The sequence below is a fragment of the Salmo trutta genome, chromosome 19, assembly GCF_901001165.1.
Source record: "Salmo trutta chromosome 19, fSalTru1.1, whole genome shotgun sequence".
NCBI classification, from domain to species: domain Eukaryota; kingdom Metazoa; phylum Chordata; class Actinopteri; order Salmoniformes; family Salmonidae; genus Salmo; species Salmo trutta.
In genome coordinates, this window is record NC_042975.1 from 39725325 (window position 1) to 39744736 (window position 19412).

The 19412-nt window shown below is 43.0% G+C and overlaps 2 protein-coding genes across 3 annotated transcripts in view; one reads left to right on the forward strand and one right to left on the reverse strand.

Moving 5' to 3' along the window:
* Nucleotides 1–19412, forward strand: part of LOC115153755 (gap junction delta-2 protein-like) — a 67090-nt gene that overhangs the window by 12383 nt on the left and 35295 nt on the right. The gene's annotated exons all lie outside the window — the stretch shown is intronic.
* LOC115154574 (vascular endothelial zinc finger 1-like) overlaps nt 1–19412 on the reverse strand; it is a 48230-nt gene that overhangs the window by 6802 nt on the left and 22016 nt on the right. For both annotated transcript variants that reach the window (XM_029700928.1, XM_029700927.1), the window contains exons 2-4: nt 11283–12037; nt 3286–3355; nt 2643–2805 (exon numbers count right to left, since the gene is read on the reverse strand). In XM_029700928.1, coding sequence (XP_029556788.1) covers nt 2643–2805; nt 3286–3355; nt 11283–12037 — 988 coding nt within the window. The remainder of the gene's footprint in view (nt 1–2642; nt 2806–3285; nt 3356–11282; nt 12038–19412) is intronic.

The following is a 19412-nucleotide window of genomic DNA, read 5'->3' on the forward strand; positions in this document are numbered from 1 at the left end:
ACATTATTCAGACCCTTTGCGAAGAGACTCGAAATTGAGCTCAGATGCATCCTGTTTCCATTGATCATCCTTGAGATGTTTCTACAGCTTGATTGGAGTCCACCTGTGGTAAATTCTATTGATTGCACATGATATGGAAAGGCACACACCTGTCTACATAAGGTCCCACATTTGACAGCGCATTTCAGAGCAAAAACCAAGTAATGAGGTCGAAATAATTGTCTGTAGAGCTCCAAGACAGGATTGTGTCGAGGCACAGATCTGGGGCAGGGTACCAAAAAATGTCTGCAGCATTGACGGTCCCCCAGAAAACAGTGGCCCCCATCATTCTTTAATGGAAGAAGTTTGGAACCACCAAGACTCTTCCTAGAGCTGGCCGTCCAGCCAAACTGAGCAATTGGGGGAGAAGGGCCTTGGTAAGGGAGGTGACCAAGAACCCGATGGTCACTCTGACAGAGCTCCAGAATTCCTCTGTGGAGATGGTCCTTCTGAAAATTTCTCCCATTTCTGTAGCACTCCACCAATCAGGCCTTTATGGTAGAGTGGCCAGACGGAAGCCTCACGTCTGGAGGAAACCTGGCACCATCCCTACAGTAAAGCATGGTGGTGGCAGAATCAAGCTGTTTTTCAGCAGCAGGGACTGGGAGACAAGTCAGGCTCGAGGGAAAGATGAACGGATAGAGATCCTTGATGAAAACCTGCTCCAGAGCGTTCAGGACCTCAGAACGGGGCAAAGGTTCACCTTCCAATAGGACAACGATCCTAAGCACACAGCCAAGACAACGCAGGAGTGGCTTCGGGACAAGTGTCTGAATGTCCTCGAGTGGTCCAGCCAGAGCCCAGACATGGACACGAGCTAACATCTCTGGAGAGACCTGAAAATAGTTGTGCAGCGACACTCCCCATCCAACCTGACAGAGCTTGAGGATCTGCAGAGAAGAATGGAAGAAACTCCCCAAATACAGGTGTGCCAAGCTTGCAGCATCATACCCAAGAAGACTCAAGGCTGTAATCGCTGCCAAAGGTGCTTCAACAAAGTACTAAGTAAAGGGTCTGAATACTTATTTAAAATGTGATATTTCAGCTTTGTATTTTTTTATACATTTGCAAAGAATTCTAAAAACCTTTTTTTTCTTCTTTGTCATTATGGGGTATTGTGTGTAGATTGACAAAGGAAGAAAAAAAAACGATTTAATCCATTTTACAATAAGTCTAACATAAAATGTGGCAAACGTAAAAGGGGTCTTGAATACTTACCGAATGCAATGTATATACAAAAGTATGTGGGCACCACTTCAAATTAGTGGATTCAGGCTATTTCAGCCACATCCGTTGCTGACAGATGTATAAAATAGAGCACACAGCCATGCAATCTCCATAGACCGAACACTGGCAGTAGAATGACCTTACTGAAGAACTCCGTCATAGGATGACAGGATGACACCTTTCCAACAAGTCAGCAGTTTGTCAAATTTCTGCCCTGCTATAGCTTCCCCGGTCGACTGTAAGTGCCATTATCGTGAAGTGGAAATTTCTAGGAGCAATAACTGCTCAGGAACGAAGTGATAGGCCACAGAACGGGACCGCCGAGTGCTGAAGCATGTAAAAATGGTCTGTCCTTTGTTGCAACACTCACTACAGAGTTCCAAACTGCCTCTGTAAGCAACATCAGCACAATAACTGTTAGTCGGGAACTTCATGAAATGTATTTCCATTGCCGAGGAGCCCCATACAAGCCTAAGATCTCCAATGCCAAGCATCGGCTGGAGTGGTAAAATGCTTGCTGCCATTGGATTATGGAGCAGTGGAAACGCCATCTCTGGAGTTATGAATCACACTTCACCATCTGGCCGTCCGACGGATGAATCTGGGTTTAGCGGATGCCAGGAGAACACTACCTGCCCAAATGCATAGTGTCAACTGTAAAGTTTGGTGGAGGCGGAATAATGGTCTGGGGCTGTTTTTCATGGTTCGCGCTAGGCCCCTTAGTTCCAGTGAAGGGAAATCTTCACACTACAGAATATGACATTCTAGATTATTCTGTGCTTCCAACTTTGTGGCAACAGTTTGGGGAAGGCCCTTTCCTGTTTCAGCATGACAATGCCCCCATGCAATGCGAGGTCCATACAGAAATGCTTCGTCAAGATCGGTGTGGAAGAACTTGACTGGCCTGCACAGATCCCTGACCTCAACCCGATCGAACACCTTTGGGATGAAATCGGAACGCCGACTGCGAGCCAAGCCTAATCACGCAACATCAGTGCCCAACCTCACTAATGCGCGTGGCTGACTGGAAGCAAGTCCTTGCAGCAATGTTCCAACATTTAGTGGAACACATTCCCAGAAGAGTGGAGGCTGTTATAGCAGCAAAGGGTGGGCCAACTCCATATTAAAGCCCATGATTTTTGGAATGAGATGTTTGACGAGCAGGTGTCCACATACACTACATGATCAAACGTGTGTCCATAAGTGAAGTTGTGTAGGCTATGTCCTGTTTCTTGATTTTGTGTGTATGTGTATGCCAGGAGCTGCTGTTCACCTAAAGAGTCAAAGTATTAAATCAAATCTATTAAATTAGGAAGACAGTTTGTTTAAGTTGGGAGGGGGGCAGTGGCTGGTGAGATAGGGCTAACGTGACTTACCTTTGTTAGAGGAATTAAAGTTGGTCTGGCCGTGTGTCTTTAGATGGCTGGTGATGTAGGCTGCGCTCAGCATCTTGCCGCAGATGTTGCAGGTGACCTTCCCTTCATGTCGGATCATGTGGGAACGCAGTCTGTCTTTGGTGGCGAAGGCAGAAGTACAGGCCTGGGGGAGGAGAGGAGAACAGGACAGGGTCAGAAGGTCAGGCCAGAGGCACACTACTATTCATAGGGCCACCCAGCTTTGTGCTCCAGCTCGGTGCCAAGTGCAGCTTTAATCATTTATCTAACACAGCCTGCTTTCATCATTCAGACTTCATGGAACATGTCCAACTATAAAGGCTTATAGATCATCATAAATCTCTACTGGGGCCACAGGGCAGAGCGTACTGGAGTATGGTGTCATGAACAGACTTCCATTACGGCACTCTCTATGACTAACGGGCTTATTTTAAAAGACACTAGTCGGGCACAGTTATCTTCATTCCTTTCGATGCTGGAAACTAACAAGTACTGTCCGAGCCGGCAGAGAAGAAAGTGCAAAGTGGGAGAGTTCATGCAAGCTGACAGACATGCAGTTGTCAATAATGAGCTGTTGACAATGGTCCTAATAAGGCCACACAGTACAGCTCTCTCTCTCTCTTACCGTTACTTGGCATTTGAACGGTCTTTCTGAGGAGTGGACATGCTTCACGTGGCAGCTCAGGTGGTCTGGCCTGGAGGAGAGAGGTGAAAAAAAGTTAATCTTGCTGTAGAATATTAATACATACACACACACACACACACACACACACACACACACACACACACACACACACACACACACAGTTTCTTAACTTTTGACCTTTCCAGTGAGACTCCACTGTTCACACATCCCACTCATCGCAGCTCCCATTAGTTTGACTGAAAACCTGGACAACAGCAGACAGGCTAGGAGCTAAATAATTTCATCACTGTCATAAGGAATGGTGTGGAGAACTCCAAAACTAACAGCTGGGCCAAAGCGAGACAGTTTCACACTGGTAGTGGTTTTGTTACAAAGGAGATGAGTCAAGTGGAATCTTTTCAGGAGTGCTGTGAACCAGAATAACTTCTTCTTTTCACTGTTAACCAAGGAGGACAGCAGCTTCCACACACACACACACAGAGAGAAGAGAGAGAGGGGAGCAAGAAGAGAGCGGGAGCGCCTGCAGACCTGGCTGGCTGACAGTGACTCAGAGTTACGTTATTCTGCTGGCCGGCCTCATAGTGCCGATAAACCTCCGCGTCACTGTGTTGGAACAAAGCCGGGTTCTTCCCTTAACTGCCCAGCTCTAAGATTACAGTTTGGACAGACAGCATAATGTAGGGTGTTCACCCAACCCATAAAAGTATTATTTCATTCAATGTTCATAAAGAAATATTCAGTCAACAGAGAATTGCATTGGAAAAACAATAGTCAAGACCCTATGTCTACCATACATGGTTAACAAGTTGCAGACAATTTACTCAGAGAATTTAGCATGATTAGAGTGAATACAATGTCATTACGGCCATGGTCAAAAAAGTGGACGCTGCTCAAAATAAACATGTCACTGCTCCGCGGGAAGAACGGCGCCAACTTCAAAATGTCAACTGACAAACTAGCTAGTGGCTGCAGGTTAGTGTGTGATAGGGTTTTTTCAAAATTAAATCTGCTGACTACAAAACAAAATTGGGTCTATATATTAATTTACAAAGCTAACAGACTGAGTTTAAATATCTACCCTCCCCAAAGACAATCTGTTCCCGTTTTCAAGGTGTATTTATGAGTCTTTCCCTTTAAAACGCCATAGAAACGGCCCCGGAACGTTGATTGACCTGGGTTAGATAAATACAATACCACGGATCTGTTGATGAAAATAACATCAATATCAAGTTGATTTTGATTGGTCCAAAGCATGGAAACACCTCCAAATGTTACCAACTCCCAACATCAAAAAAAATGGAGGAGTTACAACCAAGAGCTGAGCGGTTTAAACTAGCAATGGTCACAACAAGCGAATGTTCTTATTTAATCTAAGGGTGTTAATGTTTAAATGTGAAAACATTTAAAGCTGCAATATAACTTTTTGGGTGATCTGACCAAATTCACATAGAAATGTATGTTATAGATCTGTCACTCTTGAAAGCAAGTCTAAGAAGCGGTAGATCTGTTCTATGTGCGCTATTTCTATGCTTCCCGTTCTTAAGTTTAGTTTTTGCGTCTTACTTTCGGTTTTGTACACCAGCTTCAAAACAGCTGAAGATTAGAGCTTGGGTCCGATACCAATTTCGGGGAGGGAAAAGTCTCTGATTATTGATATATCTGCCGATGTATTTTTTGGGGGGGTGGAATGAAAAATAAATTCACAAATTGTGCTCCAAATGATTAACACATATAACATATCAAAATTATGATTTCTTAAAGACGCATTATGCAGAAATCACTGCGCCATTTCCTGGTTTGCATCATTTCGATATATGTGACAAAACAAGCAAGTATAGTGTAGAGAATCATTGTACTGTGAAATATATTCTCCATAATCAAAAATATTGCATTTTGAGCTGGTATACAAAACCGAAAGTAAGACGCAAAAACTAAACTTAAAAACGGGAAGCATTGAAATAGCGCACATAGAACAGATCTGCTTCTTAGATTTGCTTTAAATGAGAATGACAGATCTATAAACACATTTATGTGAATTTGGTTTGGTCTCCCAAAAAGTAACATATTGCAGCTTTAGCTAAATATTAAAATGTACATAATTTAAGGACCTTTTATTTGTGGTTTACATGATATCCACCAAAAAGCAACTATATCCTCTATAAACACAAAACACTTGTTCAGTTTACTTCAAGTACAATTTAAAGATGTGTCTATCCAGGGCAGTGAATAAGAACGCAGAACCGTTTATGCTGAAGCACCACAAACACACCAATAAACAAGAAGGGATGAATTAATAAAAAACTTTGTCTCAAAGTTAATCTGTTCAAATTATTCAGTGAAATGCAGTAACATCCTGTTTGTAATGTCACCACTAGGTGTCAGCATTGAGTAGATTCACTACAGCGGTTTACTACAGTCAAAGTTCATGTAAAGTAAAACTTTTTGTTTTGGCAACCTCGCAGTGAAAGGGTTTCCACTAATTACCACAACCACAAAGTAAAAATTGGCGATACTGTAAAAATGTAATACATTTTTTTTTTAAACGTAGCTATTTGATCATAATTTGAGGTTACGCATAAGGTTAAGTGATGAGGTTACGCATAGTGTTAAGAAGATAAATTGTATAAACCCATACAAAAATGTACCATGGTACTACTGTGGTACTTTCATTCACACCATGGTACTACCATTGTGCTTTCACTTATACAATGGTATGGTCTGAATCATGGAAATGTACCATGGTTTTAGCTTTCAAGTATTTTTTTATTTATTTAACTAGGCAAGTCAGTTAAGAACAAATTCTTATTTACAATGACGGCCTATACATTTTTAAAAAAATATATATATATTTTTTTTAAATAAAAAAATAAAAAAACATTAAAATAAAAAAATTCGGCCAAACCCAGACGACGCTGGGCCAATTGTGCGCCGCCCTATGGGACTCCCAATCACGGCCGGATGTGATGCAGCCTAGATTCGAACCAGGGACTGCAGTGGCGCCTCTTGCCCTGAGACGCAGTGGCGCCTCTTGCCCTGAGACGCAGTGGCGCCTCTTGCCCTGAGACGCAGTGGCGCCTCTTGCCCTGAGACGCAGTGGCGCCTCTTGCCCTGAGACGCAGTGGCGCCTCTTGCCCTGAGACGCAGTGGCGCCTCTTGCCCTGAGACGCAGTGGCGCCTCTTGCCCTGAGACGCAGTGGCGCCTCTTGCCCTGAGACGCAGTGGCGCCTCTTGCCCTGAGACGCAGTGGCGCCTCTTGCCCTGAGACGCAGTGGCGCCTTTTGCCCTGAGACGCAGTGGCTTAGACCGCTGCGCCACTCTGGAGCCCCACCAAGTCAAAACAAATGATTGGAACTGCCATGGTAATGCCATTGTACCTAAATATTACAAATTATAAATCTGAATCATGTAAATGTACCTTCTTTGGACACTGTTAACTAACCTCAAGACGAGCTTCAATGCCATACAACACTCCTTCCGTGGCCTCCAATTGCTCTTAAATGCAAGTAAAACGAAATGCATCCTCTTCAACCGTTGCCCACACCTGCCCGCCCGTCTAACATCACTACTCTGGACGGTTCTGACTTAGAATATGTGGACAACTACAAATACCAAGGTGTCTGGCTAAACTGTAAACTCTCCTTCCAAACTCACATTAAGCATCTCCAATCCAAAATTAAATGAAGAATTGGCTTCCTATTTTGCAACAAAGCCTCCTTTACTCATGCTGCCAAACATTCCCTTGTAAAACTGACTATCCTACCGATCCTTGACTTCAGCGATGTCATTTACGAAATAGCCTCCAACACTCTACTCAACAAACTGGATGTAGTCTATCACAGTGCCATCCGTTTTGTCACCAAAGCCCCATATACTACCCACCACTGCGACCTGTATGCTCTTGTTGGCTGGCCCTCACTTCATATTCGTCGCCAAACCCACTGGCTCCAGGTCATCTATAAGTCTTTTCTAGGTAAAGCCCCGCCTTCTCAGCTCACTGGTCACCATAGCAGCACCGCCCCGTAGCACGCATATTTCACTGGTCATCCCCAAAGCCAACACTTCCTTTGGCTGCCTTTCCTTCCAGTTCTCTGCTGCCAATGACTGGAAAAATTGCAAAAATCACTAAAGCTGCAGAATTATATCTCCCTCTCTAACTTTAAGCATCAGCTGTCAAAGCAGCTTACCGATCACTGTACACAGACAATCTGTAAATAGCACACCCAACTACCTCATTCCCATATTGTTACTTATCCTCTTGCACCCCAGTATCTCGTCATCTGCACATCTATTACTCCAGTGTTAATGCTAAATCGTAATCCCTAATGTTCTACATTTGCACACACTATACATAGATTTTTCTACTGTTATTGACTGTACATTTGTTTATGTGTGACTCGGTTTTGTCGCACTGCTTTGCTTTATCTTGGCCAGATCGCAGTTGTAAATGAGAACTTGTTCTCAACTGGCCTATCTGGTTGAATAATTTTTTATAATTTTTTATTTTTTTCCCTGTGTAAAAAACACACACCTAAGTTTAGCTTGCTAGTTGATCTAAGTAAGTGGCTGAATTAATTAGGTGATAGGGCATCATATTGTGTTAGCTTTCTGCCATGTTTGAGAAGTCAAAGCCCTTTGGATGAGTTATTTGTACAGCTGCCACCATCTTGATTTCCTTGAGTTTCTGCTCTCGGCCTGTTCCCCGAGCAGAGCAGGCAGGCCTGTTTCCCTAGCAACTCTACAGATAACATGTAACCTACACATGCTGCTTCAGAGCCAGTACTGTGATTCCTTCAGACAAGTATGTCTCAAAACATTGTTCATTTGCACAATGTCTCTCGTTCACATTAGCTTGTAAATATCCAAACTCACCAAAAATGACATTCAGTAGCTCCTACTTATACATGTATAACTTCATGAGTTGGATTGCCTGTCTTTGCAATTTGTTTATTTTCATTTGTGCTTGTTAGCGTATTTAGCTAGCATCCTCCAATTGAAATTCGCCATTACTTTTTTTGTCAGCATTCTGGTAATAGACGCCCAACGTTTTTTTGTGCAAGTTTTTTGGCACCCCTTGTGTAGTAAGCCTGTAACACCATATATACCAGTATGAGAGAAGGACGGTATGATATGGATACCGCCCAACCCTATTAACCGGAGCTGTTAGTCAATGACAGCTTGAGCTGCTACTATGAGAGCAGCGCTCCAGAAGGCAGCGGGGAGGGGCCGTGCGGTGTGTGTGTCTGAGTTTGAGTGACGAGGGCAGCAGGGAGGGGGAGAGAGAGATAGCAAATCATGTCGACTCGCGCTCGTAGACTATTTTATTGCTAGTTATTTATCATCTCATCTGATTAAATAGTACCAGTCTTCAAACCGCAAAAAGTTAGTTAAGGTAGCTAATGTTAGCTAGGCCAATTGAGACTACATAGCAGCGCTTTTTCCCTTTCAACTCCATTCGTATTATTAAGTAGCAGGTTACCTGTTGGCTCTTGATGTTGTAGCCTGTTCTTCTCATTTAACTTTGAGTTCTGTAATTTGAATTACATCTTCCACTGATTAGCCTAGATATCTCCTAAAGGTGTCCGCATGCTTCCCACACAAAACAGTTTTCAAAAGTTTGTGAATATATCATGACGTTTTGGCCATCGGCAAATTATTATTTTTTTTATTATTATTAAAAACAGTTTTTTTTTTTTAAAAAGTCTGTTCGTGCCCACATTTTTTCTCGAGGCAAGCCCAAGTTCGGAAGCCTAAGTCTACGCCCCTTAGGTCGGTGATTGGTCAAAAGTAGGGATTCTTCAATAAAGTATTTTCATTCAACGATAGACAAATCATTTTGATGCAAAACAAAATTAACTTGAAATACTGCACCAAACATCCTAGTTAGATGTAAAATTGCGCAACTAAGATTCTTGTTAAAAACGTCAAAATGAATGACCGATTTGAGTTTATTTTGTGGAAGTGTATACTGGCTACGGTGTCTCAAGATCGACAAACAGTACTATTGGCACAAATTTTTTAAGCAAAGGTTTTTTTCAAGAGAAGGTCGAAGGTATGCGAGCACAGTCAGCGCCACTCTCGTGAAAAGCAAGTGCAGCAGCATCATAAATTATAATATTTTCTCTCTACGCAGGAAGCACGACAGACCATCTACATGGTGAATTCACATGGAATTTTATTACTTTTTCTTAGTGTTTTAACAGAAAACCAATAAAACAATTCCCCCCCTAATTTAATCAGTCAAGTAAAAGCACATTAAGGTTATAATATTGTGGACAATCTAATGATTGTATGTATGTGATTAATAATGTACCCGATTCAGCTGCAATGCACACCGGGTAGGTGAAGTGTTCCCATGTTGAACTATTCATGTTGTCCACCTTCCCAGCGGGCCCGGAGAGCAAATCAAGTGCATTTTAGGCCTACCGCTGGCCAATCGGATGACTCAGATTATTTTGTCTGCAGTAACATAGCAGGCATAAAAGAAAGCTAAAGCAAAGTCGACACTGATTTAAAAAAATAATAATTTGATTAGAGAAACTGTCAATGAATACAGCAAAGAACTACTGTTTTTATGAGTGAGTTCATGTTTAAGGTCTTGCTCAGCACTGTCAGCACCTTTTATTCAACACAATGCCATAAAATGCACATTCTTCCTACTTCCACTCACACTACAACCAACACTGCAGCTGTAATGAATGAATGAGCAGGAAAGTTTATCGATTTGCGTAAATTCTTTTATATCGAGGAATATTTCACTTTCTCTGTTCATAGAACTAACATGAATTTGTGCATGAGGCAGAAATAATGCGGTGCGACTTGAGTTTCGCCATCAGCTGGAAGACAGTGTCCCTTTTTGGTCAGTGTCAGCGGTGGAAAGGGAGAGTGCAGGGACGTTGAGAGGTGGACCCTCAGTCTGCTGCTCTTTCCTTACACTGACCATCAGATGCAGACACCATCAGCCCAGCAAACAAACAGGGCAATTAAAGCAAAGCCAATATGCGGCGATAATGTATTGGGCCTATACTGTAGTCTACTGCACAAACCTCATTGCTACAGTACTGTTTTAAACAAGCTGTAAGAGGAGCCCTTTGCTTCTTGGAATGCGATGTCAATTTGCCATTACTCATGCCTACAGATTACAAGTGACACATAGCTGGAAGTAGTGAGTGGATGTTGCAGTAAATGTTGAGAGGAAATCTTACAAGGCCACTCACTGTTGGCTATGCCTGGAAAGACCAGAATGAATAGTCATTCCAGGTGGGTTAGACTTAAAACAAACTGGGCCCTGTAAAGGGCACTAAACACCCTACGCAAACAGAGTGATGGAGCATGGTATACATTTTGGCCGCACAAAAGTACGTAGAACTATAGAAAACAACACCCGTCTCTGCGTTTGCGTAAAGTGTGTAGCGGCCTTAAGCAGCAGCACAGGAGCAGAATGGGATCTGCTGTGTGTAAGAGGAAATCCCAGGCTGCTGCCTCCTAGGTCTGTTTTAATGGCATTCCCTGGGGAAGGGGTGACGAGCTGGCGGGAACCACAGCATGACACACAAATCAAAGCTGCCTTTCCCCTCCCCCTGCCTCATTCCTCTCTGCCTGCATGCCTGTCCTCGCAGGGGGGAACTCTTGGACACTGGAGTTGAACTGCTCTCTAAAGCGTGACTGTTTAAACATGCTGGGGACCATAAAGGCACTGAGTCAAGACCATTCAACGCTACTATAAATCCGTGAGGGCAGCAGCCAAATGGGACGTGCACCACGTTAACGTCACATTGAACAACTGATGGTCATACACTCTCCATCTCAGTGCATCTCTATAAGTGCTTGTCTAACACTATATAGAATGTGTAGACTAATAACCGTGTACCTACATGATCTGAATTAGTTGAGTTTGTAATAAAACGCAAGCACTTTTACTTAAATGTATGGCAGCTAGCGAGTGGTCGTGAATGTGCATGGCTGGGCCTGGGGCCTACCTGGAGAAGCCTTTCCCACACACGGAACAGACATAGGGCTTGTGGACTCCACCGTCGTGAGAGCGCACATGGTAGGTCATGCGGTCCTTCCTCTTGAAGCGCTGCTGGCAGATGGGGCACTCGTAGGGCTTCTCATCCGAGTGGGACAGCTTGTGACGGTTCAGGTGGTAGACGTCTCGGAAGGCCTTGCCACACATCTCACAGCCGTGGTTCTTCTTCACTAGCTTGGCAGGCTTTTTGGGCTGGCTCTGCTGGGGTACATTGATCATAGAGGCTGGAGACATGATGCTGGAGGCTGAAGACACAGAGGGGGTGGCTGTGGTGAGGATGCCTGCAATGGTGGATATGTAGGAGGGCTGCCCACTATTCTCCCTGGGCAGGGTGGAGATGAGAGGCACCATGGTGGGGGCTGTCTGAGCAGTCTTCTTGGGCCGGGACACCATCTTGACGCCCGTGTGGCAGGATTCGTGGCGCCGCAGGTGGTAGCTGTCACGGAAGGCCTTGTTGCAGTAGCCACAGATGAAGGGTGTCTTGCTCTTGTGCTCCTTCTTCACGACGGGCATGGGTCCCCTGCCGCCACCTGCCCCGCTGGCCACGTTGTCTTTGAGGAGCTCGGCGGCGCTGGCGGGGGGTTTCTGGTCCAGGAGGATAGGCATAACAGGCTTCTGGTCCACCGGCTCGTTCCCAGAGTTGAGCAGCGGCAGCAGGCTGTTCTGGGCCACCTGGTGCTGGTGGTGGAGGGCTTCATTGGCCTGCTGTAGAGACATCACATCAGAGCAAGGTGAAACACAGATCAACACAGTTCAATTTTCAATCAACACAATATTACAGTACTACCAGTAGCCTGAACGTGTAGCAGGTGGCCTTCCTGTTGGAACGGACAGGGTAGAATTGCAGGTTGAAACTACCATGAGCCATTGTTGCTACAGGCTAGCTGTAAGAGATAGCTCAATGAAAGTTCAGGTTTTATTTATGTTACTCAATACAGCCACATTCACTTCACATCCTTGTAGCTCTGCCTTTCTCCTTTATGTAACCCGACACTTTTTGTGGATTAGCCTACATCTTCACATTCCTCCTTTATATAACCGCTCTTGCGGTGGGGAAAATAGTTTGGGAGGAAATTAATTTAGCATTAGACTCTCTTTGTGTAAAGGTACTGGCTTAGATGGCCTACTGGGAATAGCCTAATCTGGGAGCCATTCACATGCAACAACTATTAGGAACAGCTTAATCTCAATGCCATTCAAAGGCCACATCTTAAAATGCTCCGGTGCTGCGGGGAAGGCTTTGCTTTGGTGACTTGTCTGCCTCAGCCATAGCTTGGGCCTAGAAGCTACATGAGTTTGCACAACACATGGAGATTGAACACTGTCTCTGTGTGGTGGTTCTTCAATTTCATCCTGAGAGCTTGTCCCCTTTGAGTGAGTTCACAGCTCCTCCGCTGAAGTGAGGCTTTAGAGAGTTGGAGAGTTAAAGCGTATCTGGCTACGGGTGTGATTGCGAGGCAAAAGCCATTGCATCGGAAGCAACACCAAAATAGACAGTCCATCTTGGCGCATGTGGCGTCGCAGAATAGACCACGGAGGACAGAACACAGCAGTCAGCACTACCGCCACTCTGCTGAATGACATGCAAGAGGGACTTCAGTCAGCTGAACATTGCAGCAAATACAAACGGGAGGAAATGTACTGGAAAATCTGAAAACATTCAACCAGATAAATCGCCACAACCCTGGTCTCTAGGCTAAAACCACAGCAACTAGGAATATAATTTGCCAAAGTCCTTACTGCACATAGTTGCTACTGTGCTCTATCGACATCCAAGTCCCTTATAAAGAATCACCTTTGTACCAAGCCACAGTATTGATGTCTGGGGCATCTATTCGATGAATCACGCAAAACAAGCAGGGTCAGTGACTGTTGGTGTTTTACAGGGACAAAAATAGGCCCTAGCTGTCATTAGTGAGGAGGCACACTAACAGCCTGCTGCTGCTACTGCTGCTGTGGAATCCAAACCTGCTAGCATATATGAAAAATGATCCCCCGCCATGATGGTGCACTCTTCATGTGACTGTAAAAGCAGTCTGCCAAAATACAGCAGCAACCTGGGCATGAGCTCAGCCAGACCAGACAAGGCCCTGGTATACTGGGTGATTCTAACGATGGCAGTAGCAAATGGAGTTAGAAAACCATGATGCATCTGCAACTATTAACGATCAATCTGAAGAGTAAGATGCCTAGTTTATAGCACAGTGTCTTGTTTTAAATACATTATAGTTTCACCTGAATTGTGTCACCCCCAAATTCAGGTCATTTTATAAACAAAAACATTCACTTAATTGAATAAAATACATGGTGTTTGTCCTTAAATCATTAAAAAATGTATACTAGTTGAAGTTTACATTAAATTATAATACGTATTACATGAAAACACTGTGTGGAAATGTTTCTCATTACCATAACACTTGCTATAAAAACTCCAATCATTTTTTAAATGTTTTATTCACCCTTGATTAGGGTTGCACATTTTGGGGAATATTCAGAGGTGGAAACCTTCCGTGGGAATTAACAGGAATATATGCACATTAATATTTATACAATTTTAAAAAATGTAGATATTTTTACCATATCATATGGAAACAGAAACAAACCTTTAACCTTATCATAAGTAGACAATTACAAATGATTAAATCCTTCCAATAGAAAAAAATTGTTACGAATTTAACTTTAATTCAACGATTTGACTCGTCACATGGAATGATGTCATTGAACAACAAAAGGGAATATTGAATGATCCATCGCATCTCCCAAAAAAGATTAACATACATCTGTAAAATTAGTCTACAAACTAAAGCTTTGGTTGTCTTTCTCTCAGGCTTCCATGTCTTCTCCCTGGACCTCCTCAATGTCCACCTCTTGAACATCAGACTTTGAGGCCTCATCTTCGCTGTCACTTTCCAACCTTGTTGAGGATGGCTCGTTGTCAGGCTCAAAAAGCCTCAAATTTACCCGGATCGCCACCAGTTTTTCAACCCTTGTATTCGTCAGCCTGTTGTGTGCTTTGGTGTGTGTTCCCAAACAAAGACCAGTTGCGCTCCGAAGCAGGCTGATGTTGGTGGGATTTGGAGGATGGAGGCAACAGGGGAAAGAGCCTCAGATCCACAAAGTCCCTTCCACCAGGTGGCTAATGAGATATGTTGGCACGACTGACATATTGCATCTCCATCCCAAAGCCCTTGCTTGGAAGTGTACTTCGTCAGACTGCCAAGAACCTTGCCCTCATCCAGGCCAAGGTGGCGAGACAGCATACTTGGTGTCCAACATGTACTTTAGAACTGCAGTTTCCTCTGCTTGGAGCAACAGTGAAGGGGGAAGGGCAGTACGGATTTATTCTCTTACATCTGCAATCAGAGTCTGAACATCAGACAGGATGGCATTGTCTCCCTCAATCCGTGCAATGGCTATTGGCCAAGTGCATCTGCGCTGTCTGTTTAGCAGCGGTCTTTGGTCAGTTTGCCAGCTGCGTGAGTGAGAGGGAGTTGCCCGTGTGCTTCGCAGTTTACAGCAGTTTTCTTCAAGATCACTCTGCGACACACGATGCTGTGGAACAGCAGCAGATGATGCACTGTCTGCCACTGACTTGTCATTTTCACTAAACATCACTCACCTCTGTCATCAAATGGCTTCGTGCTAGCCACAAGTTCTGACGGAGCTCAATTGTCACGAAATGAAAAATATACAGCGATGAGTTTCTCTTTCATACAAACGTATAACGAGGAGCGCCCACAGTGTGTTTTGTGCGGTGAAGAGTTTAGTAATGAGTCTCGCATAACGAACAAATTAACACGACCTGACCAAACATCCACAGCATGATGGTAAACCCAGGGAGAGCTTTCAGAACAGGGCAGAATGCTTCAGGAAACAGTGCTTCGACAGTGGAAAAGTAAGTCAGCTAGCAAGGCATTGTTGTCATTTTATAAACAGGTGGTGGTAAGCGAAATAAGAGAGTACTAACTAACTCTCATAGTAGTAGATGTGAGTATCTTTCAAACATTCCCCTGACCTTGTACACAGCTAACATTCGCCAAAGCAAGCTGGCTACTGATCGTGCAACCCTAGTAACAGTACAGATGAAAAATGTTCAGGCCACTGTACATCTTACTGTAGGCATTATTGTTGGAATCGAGTCTAGGTTGGAACTGTTGCTGTTAAAAAACAATAATTATTATTCTGAACTGGAATAAACTGATTGAAGGGAGATGCTTTTAGAGGCAAACACTCACACAGTTCTGGGTTGCTCATCTACAGCAGGAAGCGGTCTCCTGCCTGACTGAGAAAGCACTAGATGTTCTGGTCCAGTTTAAAAAACAAGTACAGAAACAGTTAAGGCTGAGCATAACCTCAGTGTTGCAATGTCAAAAACAGAGCCCAGAATAGACCTGCTCTCATTAGGACGGTGTGTGTTTTCTGGTCCACATCTGTGTAATGTGATTAATCAGTTTATTCCAGTTCAGAATTAAAAATACTTTCTTTCAACAATAATTTCTACTGATCATTTTTCATCTGTACTGTTACTTAGGGTTGCACTATCAAAAAGCCTGTGTGTGTGTGTGTGTGTGTGTGTGTGTGTGTGTTGTTATTCATCTGTGTGATGTGATCAATCAGTTTATTCCAGTTCAGAATGAAATTATTTATTTATTGTATTTTAACAGGAACAGTTCCAACCTAGACAGACATGCAAGAGTTTTTAATGGGGGAAAATAAACATATTTATATGGATATTTAATTGTTATTTGTTTTTGCCTGTATTGCATTTGTTTTAGGCTTAAGGGCAATGAAATGTACCGATATGTACGTATAGTTGCATATTTTCCTGAGCTTGGGTCCCAGAAAAACAGAGATTCTCATTTGGGTCCCAGGCTGAAAAAGTTTAAGAACCCCTGATCTAAAGAAGTAGCACAAATTCATTTAATTTCTTCACTTACAGGCTATGACTTCAGAATAAGGATTGTATTCTCAAACATCCCCTTCACGACACTTGACCTTCTCATTAGCGAAAACGACAACAACAAAAAAAACTCAAATTGGGAAAAACTTAGCGATCCATTAACTTACCAACATGGAGGCATGCATAGGGCTGTTGCAGTGACCATATTACTGCCACACCGGCAGTCATGAGTCATGACCGCAGTAAAATTCCATGTGACATGGTAATCGCCTTTTATGCACTCTGGACATGCTTTGGTATTATCCAACTTGCTAACTACCATCAGGTCCTAATGGCCTGGTACGCTGGGCTCTGTTGTTCCTCTAACCACTGTGTTTGCGTTGATGTCCCAATTGAAAAGCACAGCATACACTTATCATCAAAACAGTAGGCCTCTCTGACTTTTAAAATGTACCTCACTGTGATGATCAAAAGGTCAACAGCAGGTTGAAACAGTGTAAAACATGTTTGTGGATGTTGTTTCAAAGCCTAACACAACAAAAAATAGACAGTGCTTTCTAATGTGATGAATTCAAAAACACCTATAGCATATTAGAGCTTATGCATAGGCTTATGAGCCCAAGCCAGAAAGAAAAGCCTGAATTAAAATTATGATTGTGCTGTTATACAATACATAGCCTACCGCATATTACGCACAGCTAGAAAACATTCATGTCTTTGGTACATAATTGGTCTAGCCTACACTCCAAAATTAAACTCCAGTAATCACCTTTGAGTGTGGACTGGTTTATGATGCATACTGGATGGACTGGTTACCTTATGCTATGCTCCAAACTTTCTATCCATGAGTCTGGGAGAGAACGTATAGTGCACAAGTATTCAGACCCCTTCCCTTTTTCCACATTTTGTTACGTTACAGACTTATTCTAAAATGGATTAAATACAGTAAAAAAAAAAAATTCAATCTCCACACAATACCCCATAATGACAAAGCAAAAAACAGGATTTTAGAAATGCTTTCATGCTTTCTTTTTTTTTTTAATGTATTTACATAAGAATTCAGACCCTTTGCTATGAGACTCGAAATTGAGCTTAGGTGCATCCGATTTTGATTGATCATCCTAGAGATGTTTCTACAACTTGATTGGAGTCTACCTGTTGTAAATGCAATTGATTGGACATGACTTGGAAAGGCACACCACTGTCTATTTAAGGTCCCACAGTTGACAGTGCATGACAGAGCAAAAACCAAGCCATCAGGTCGAAGGAATTATCCTTCATCTCTGTGAAGATGAAAGAACCTTCCAGAAGGACAACCATCTCTGAAGCACTCCACCAATCAGGCCTTTATGGTGGAGTGGCCAGACGAAACCACTCCTTCGTAAAAAGGCAGAGTCCTTTATGTGCCTTTTGGCAAACTCCGAGACCATGAGAAACAAGATTCTCTGGTCTGATTAATCCAAGATTGAACTCTTTGGCCTGAATGCCAATCGTCACGTCTGGAAGAAACCTGGCACCATCACTACAGTAAAGCATGGTGGTAGCAGAATCATGCTGGGGATATTTTTCACGGGCAGGGACTGGGAGACTAGTCAGGATTGAGGGAAAGATGAACGGAGCAAAGAATTGAGAGGTCCTTGATGAAAACCTGCTCCAGAGCACTCAGGACCTCAGACTGGGGTGAAGGTTCACCTTCCAACAGGACCTCGACCCTAAGCACACAGTCAAGACAACACAGGAGTGGCTTCGGGACAAGTTTCTGAATGTCCTTGAGTGGTCGGGCCAGAGCCCGGACTTGAACCCGATTGAACATCTCTGGAGACCTGAAAATAGCTGTGCAGCAACGCTCCCCATCCAACCTGACAGAGCTTGAGAGGATCTGCATAGAAGAATGGGAGAAACTCCCCAAATACAAGTGTGCCAAGCATGTAGCGTTATACCCAAGAAGACTAGAGGCTGTAATCACTGCCAAAGGTGCTTCAACAAAGTACTGAGTAAAGGGTCTGAATACTTATGTCAATGTAATATTTCCAAATGCACTGTATAGCCCTAGGCGATGCTGTTGGTTCATTGATTGTGTAGGGCAGCTTACAGTTAGCCTACAATTAGTACATTTTGTATTTGATTTTGAATAGCCTAGTAATAGGGCATTGTTTGTTTCCATAATTAATTGGGTGACACATTACCTTCAGCTGTACAGAATCTCACCATGTTTTTCCATCCCCTCTCTCCTTTATTCCTTTCTCGACCACGCTGACGTCTGTCATCAGTTTAGAGAAATATGTTTTGTTGCAAAAAACATGAAGAGCCCATGGCATACAGAGTGCGGACGGAATATCACCTGTCGGGCAGCGAGATCATGCTCCTCAAACAGTGGTTGATGCTTGGAGTGAATTAAGTGTCCTATCTATTCATCAGCTGCTCATATGAAGCACATGCTCTGCTATAAAAAAAAATGTAGCCTCCAAAACGGAATGGCGGAAACCGTGGCCTCCATTCGCTATTTGAATGCATACAGATTACATGTATTTTTCCCCCTGCCCATTTCATAAATGGGCCATTCTAAGTCTAAACAAATTTTTACATATTAGTAAAGATTAGATTCATTTGAGAATAGTCTGATGCGTGAAAATATCATCACTTGATGAGAGAACAGCTGTGCAGCCTGAGGCGAGGAACAGAGCGCAAGGTTTTTTTGCTACTTTCTCAAATCGTCAATAGCCTATAGTCACATCATGCAGCCCATATATGTGTTGATTCCTAAGACATTCTAAGGTTTGTAACATTCACAACTAAAGTTGACAAATAACTCTCAATCTAGCATAAAATAACCATTTCAAAAGGTGACTTTTAATTTACACATAGCCCCTTTGTATGCACACTCGCTCTGTAATGGGAAAAATATGCTTTATTTTATTCAGCTAAGTTATATTATATTCTTCTTACTATACAATCATATTTTAAATAATGGCATGGGACATAAGTATATCTTGTCAGCTAAATGAACAAGCCTATTCTTCTGAAATACATTTTCTTCATATGTTTCTTTCGATCTGACTAAAATAAATAGTGCGCATCTTTACTTACCTATTGTTCACCTATTAACTTTTTTGCACTATTGGTTAGAGCCTGTAAGTAAGCATTTTACTGTAAGGTCTACACCTGTTGTATTCGGTGCAC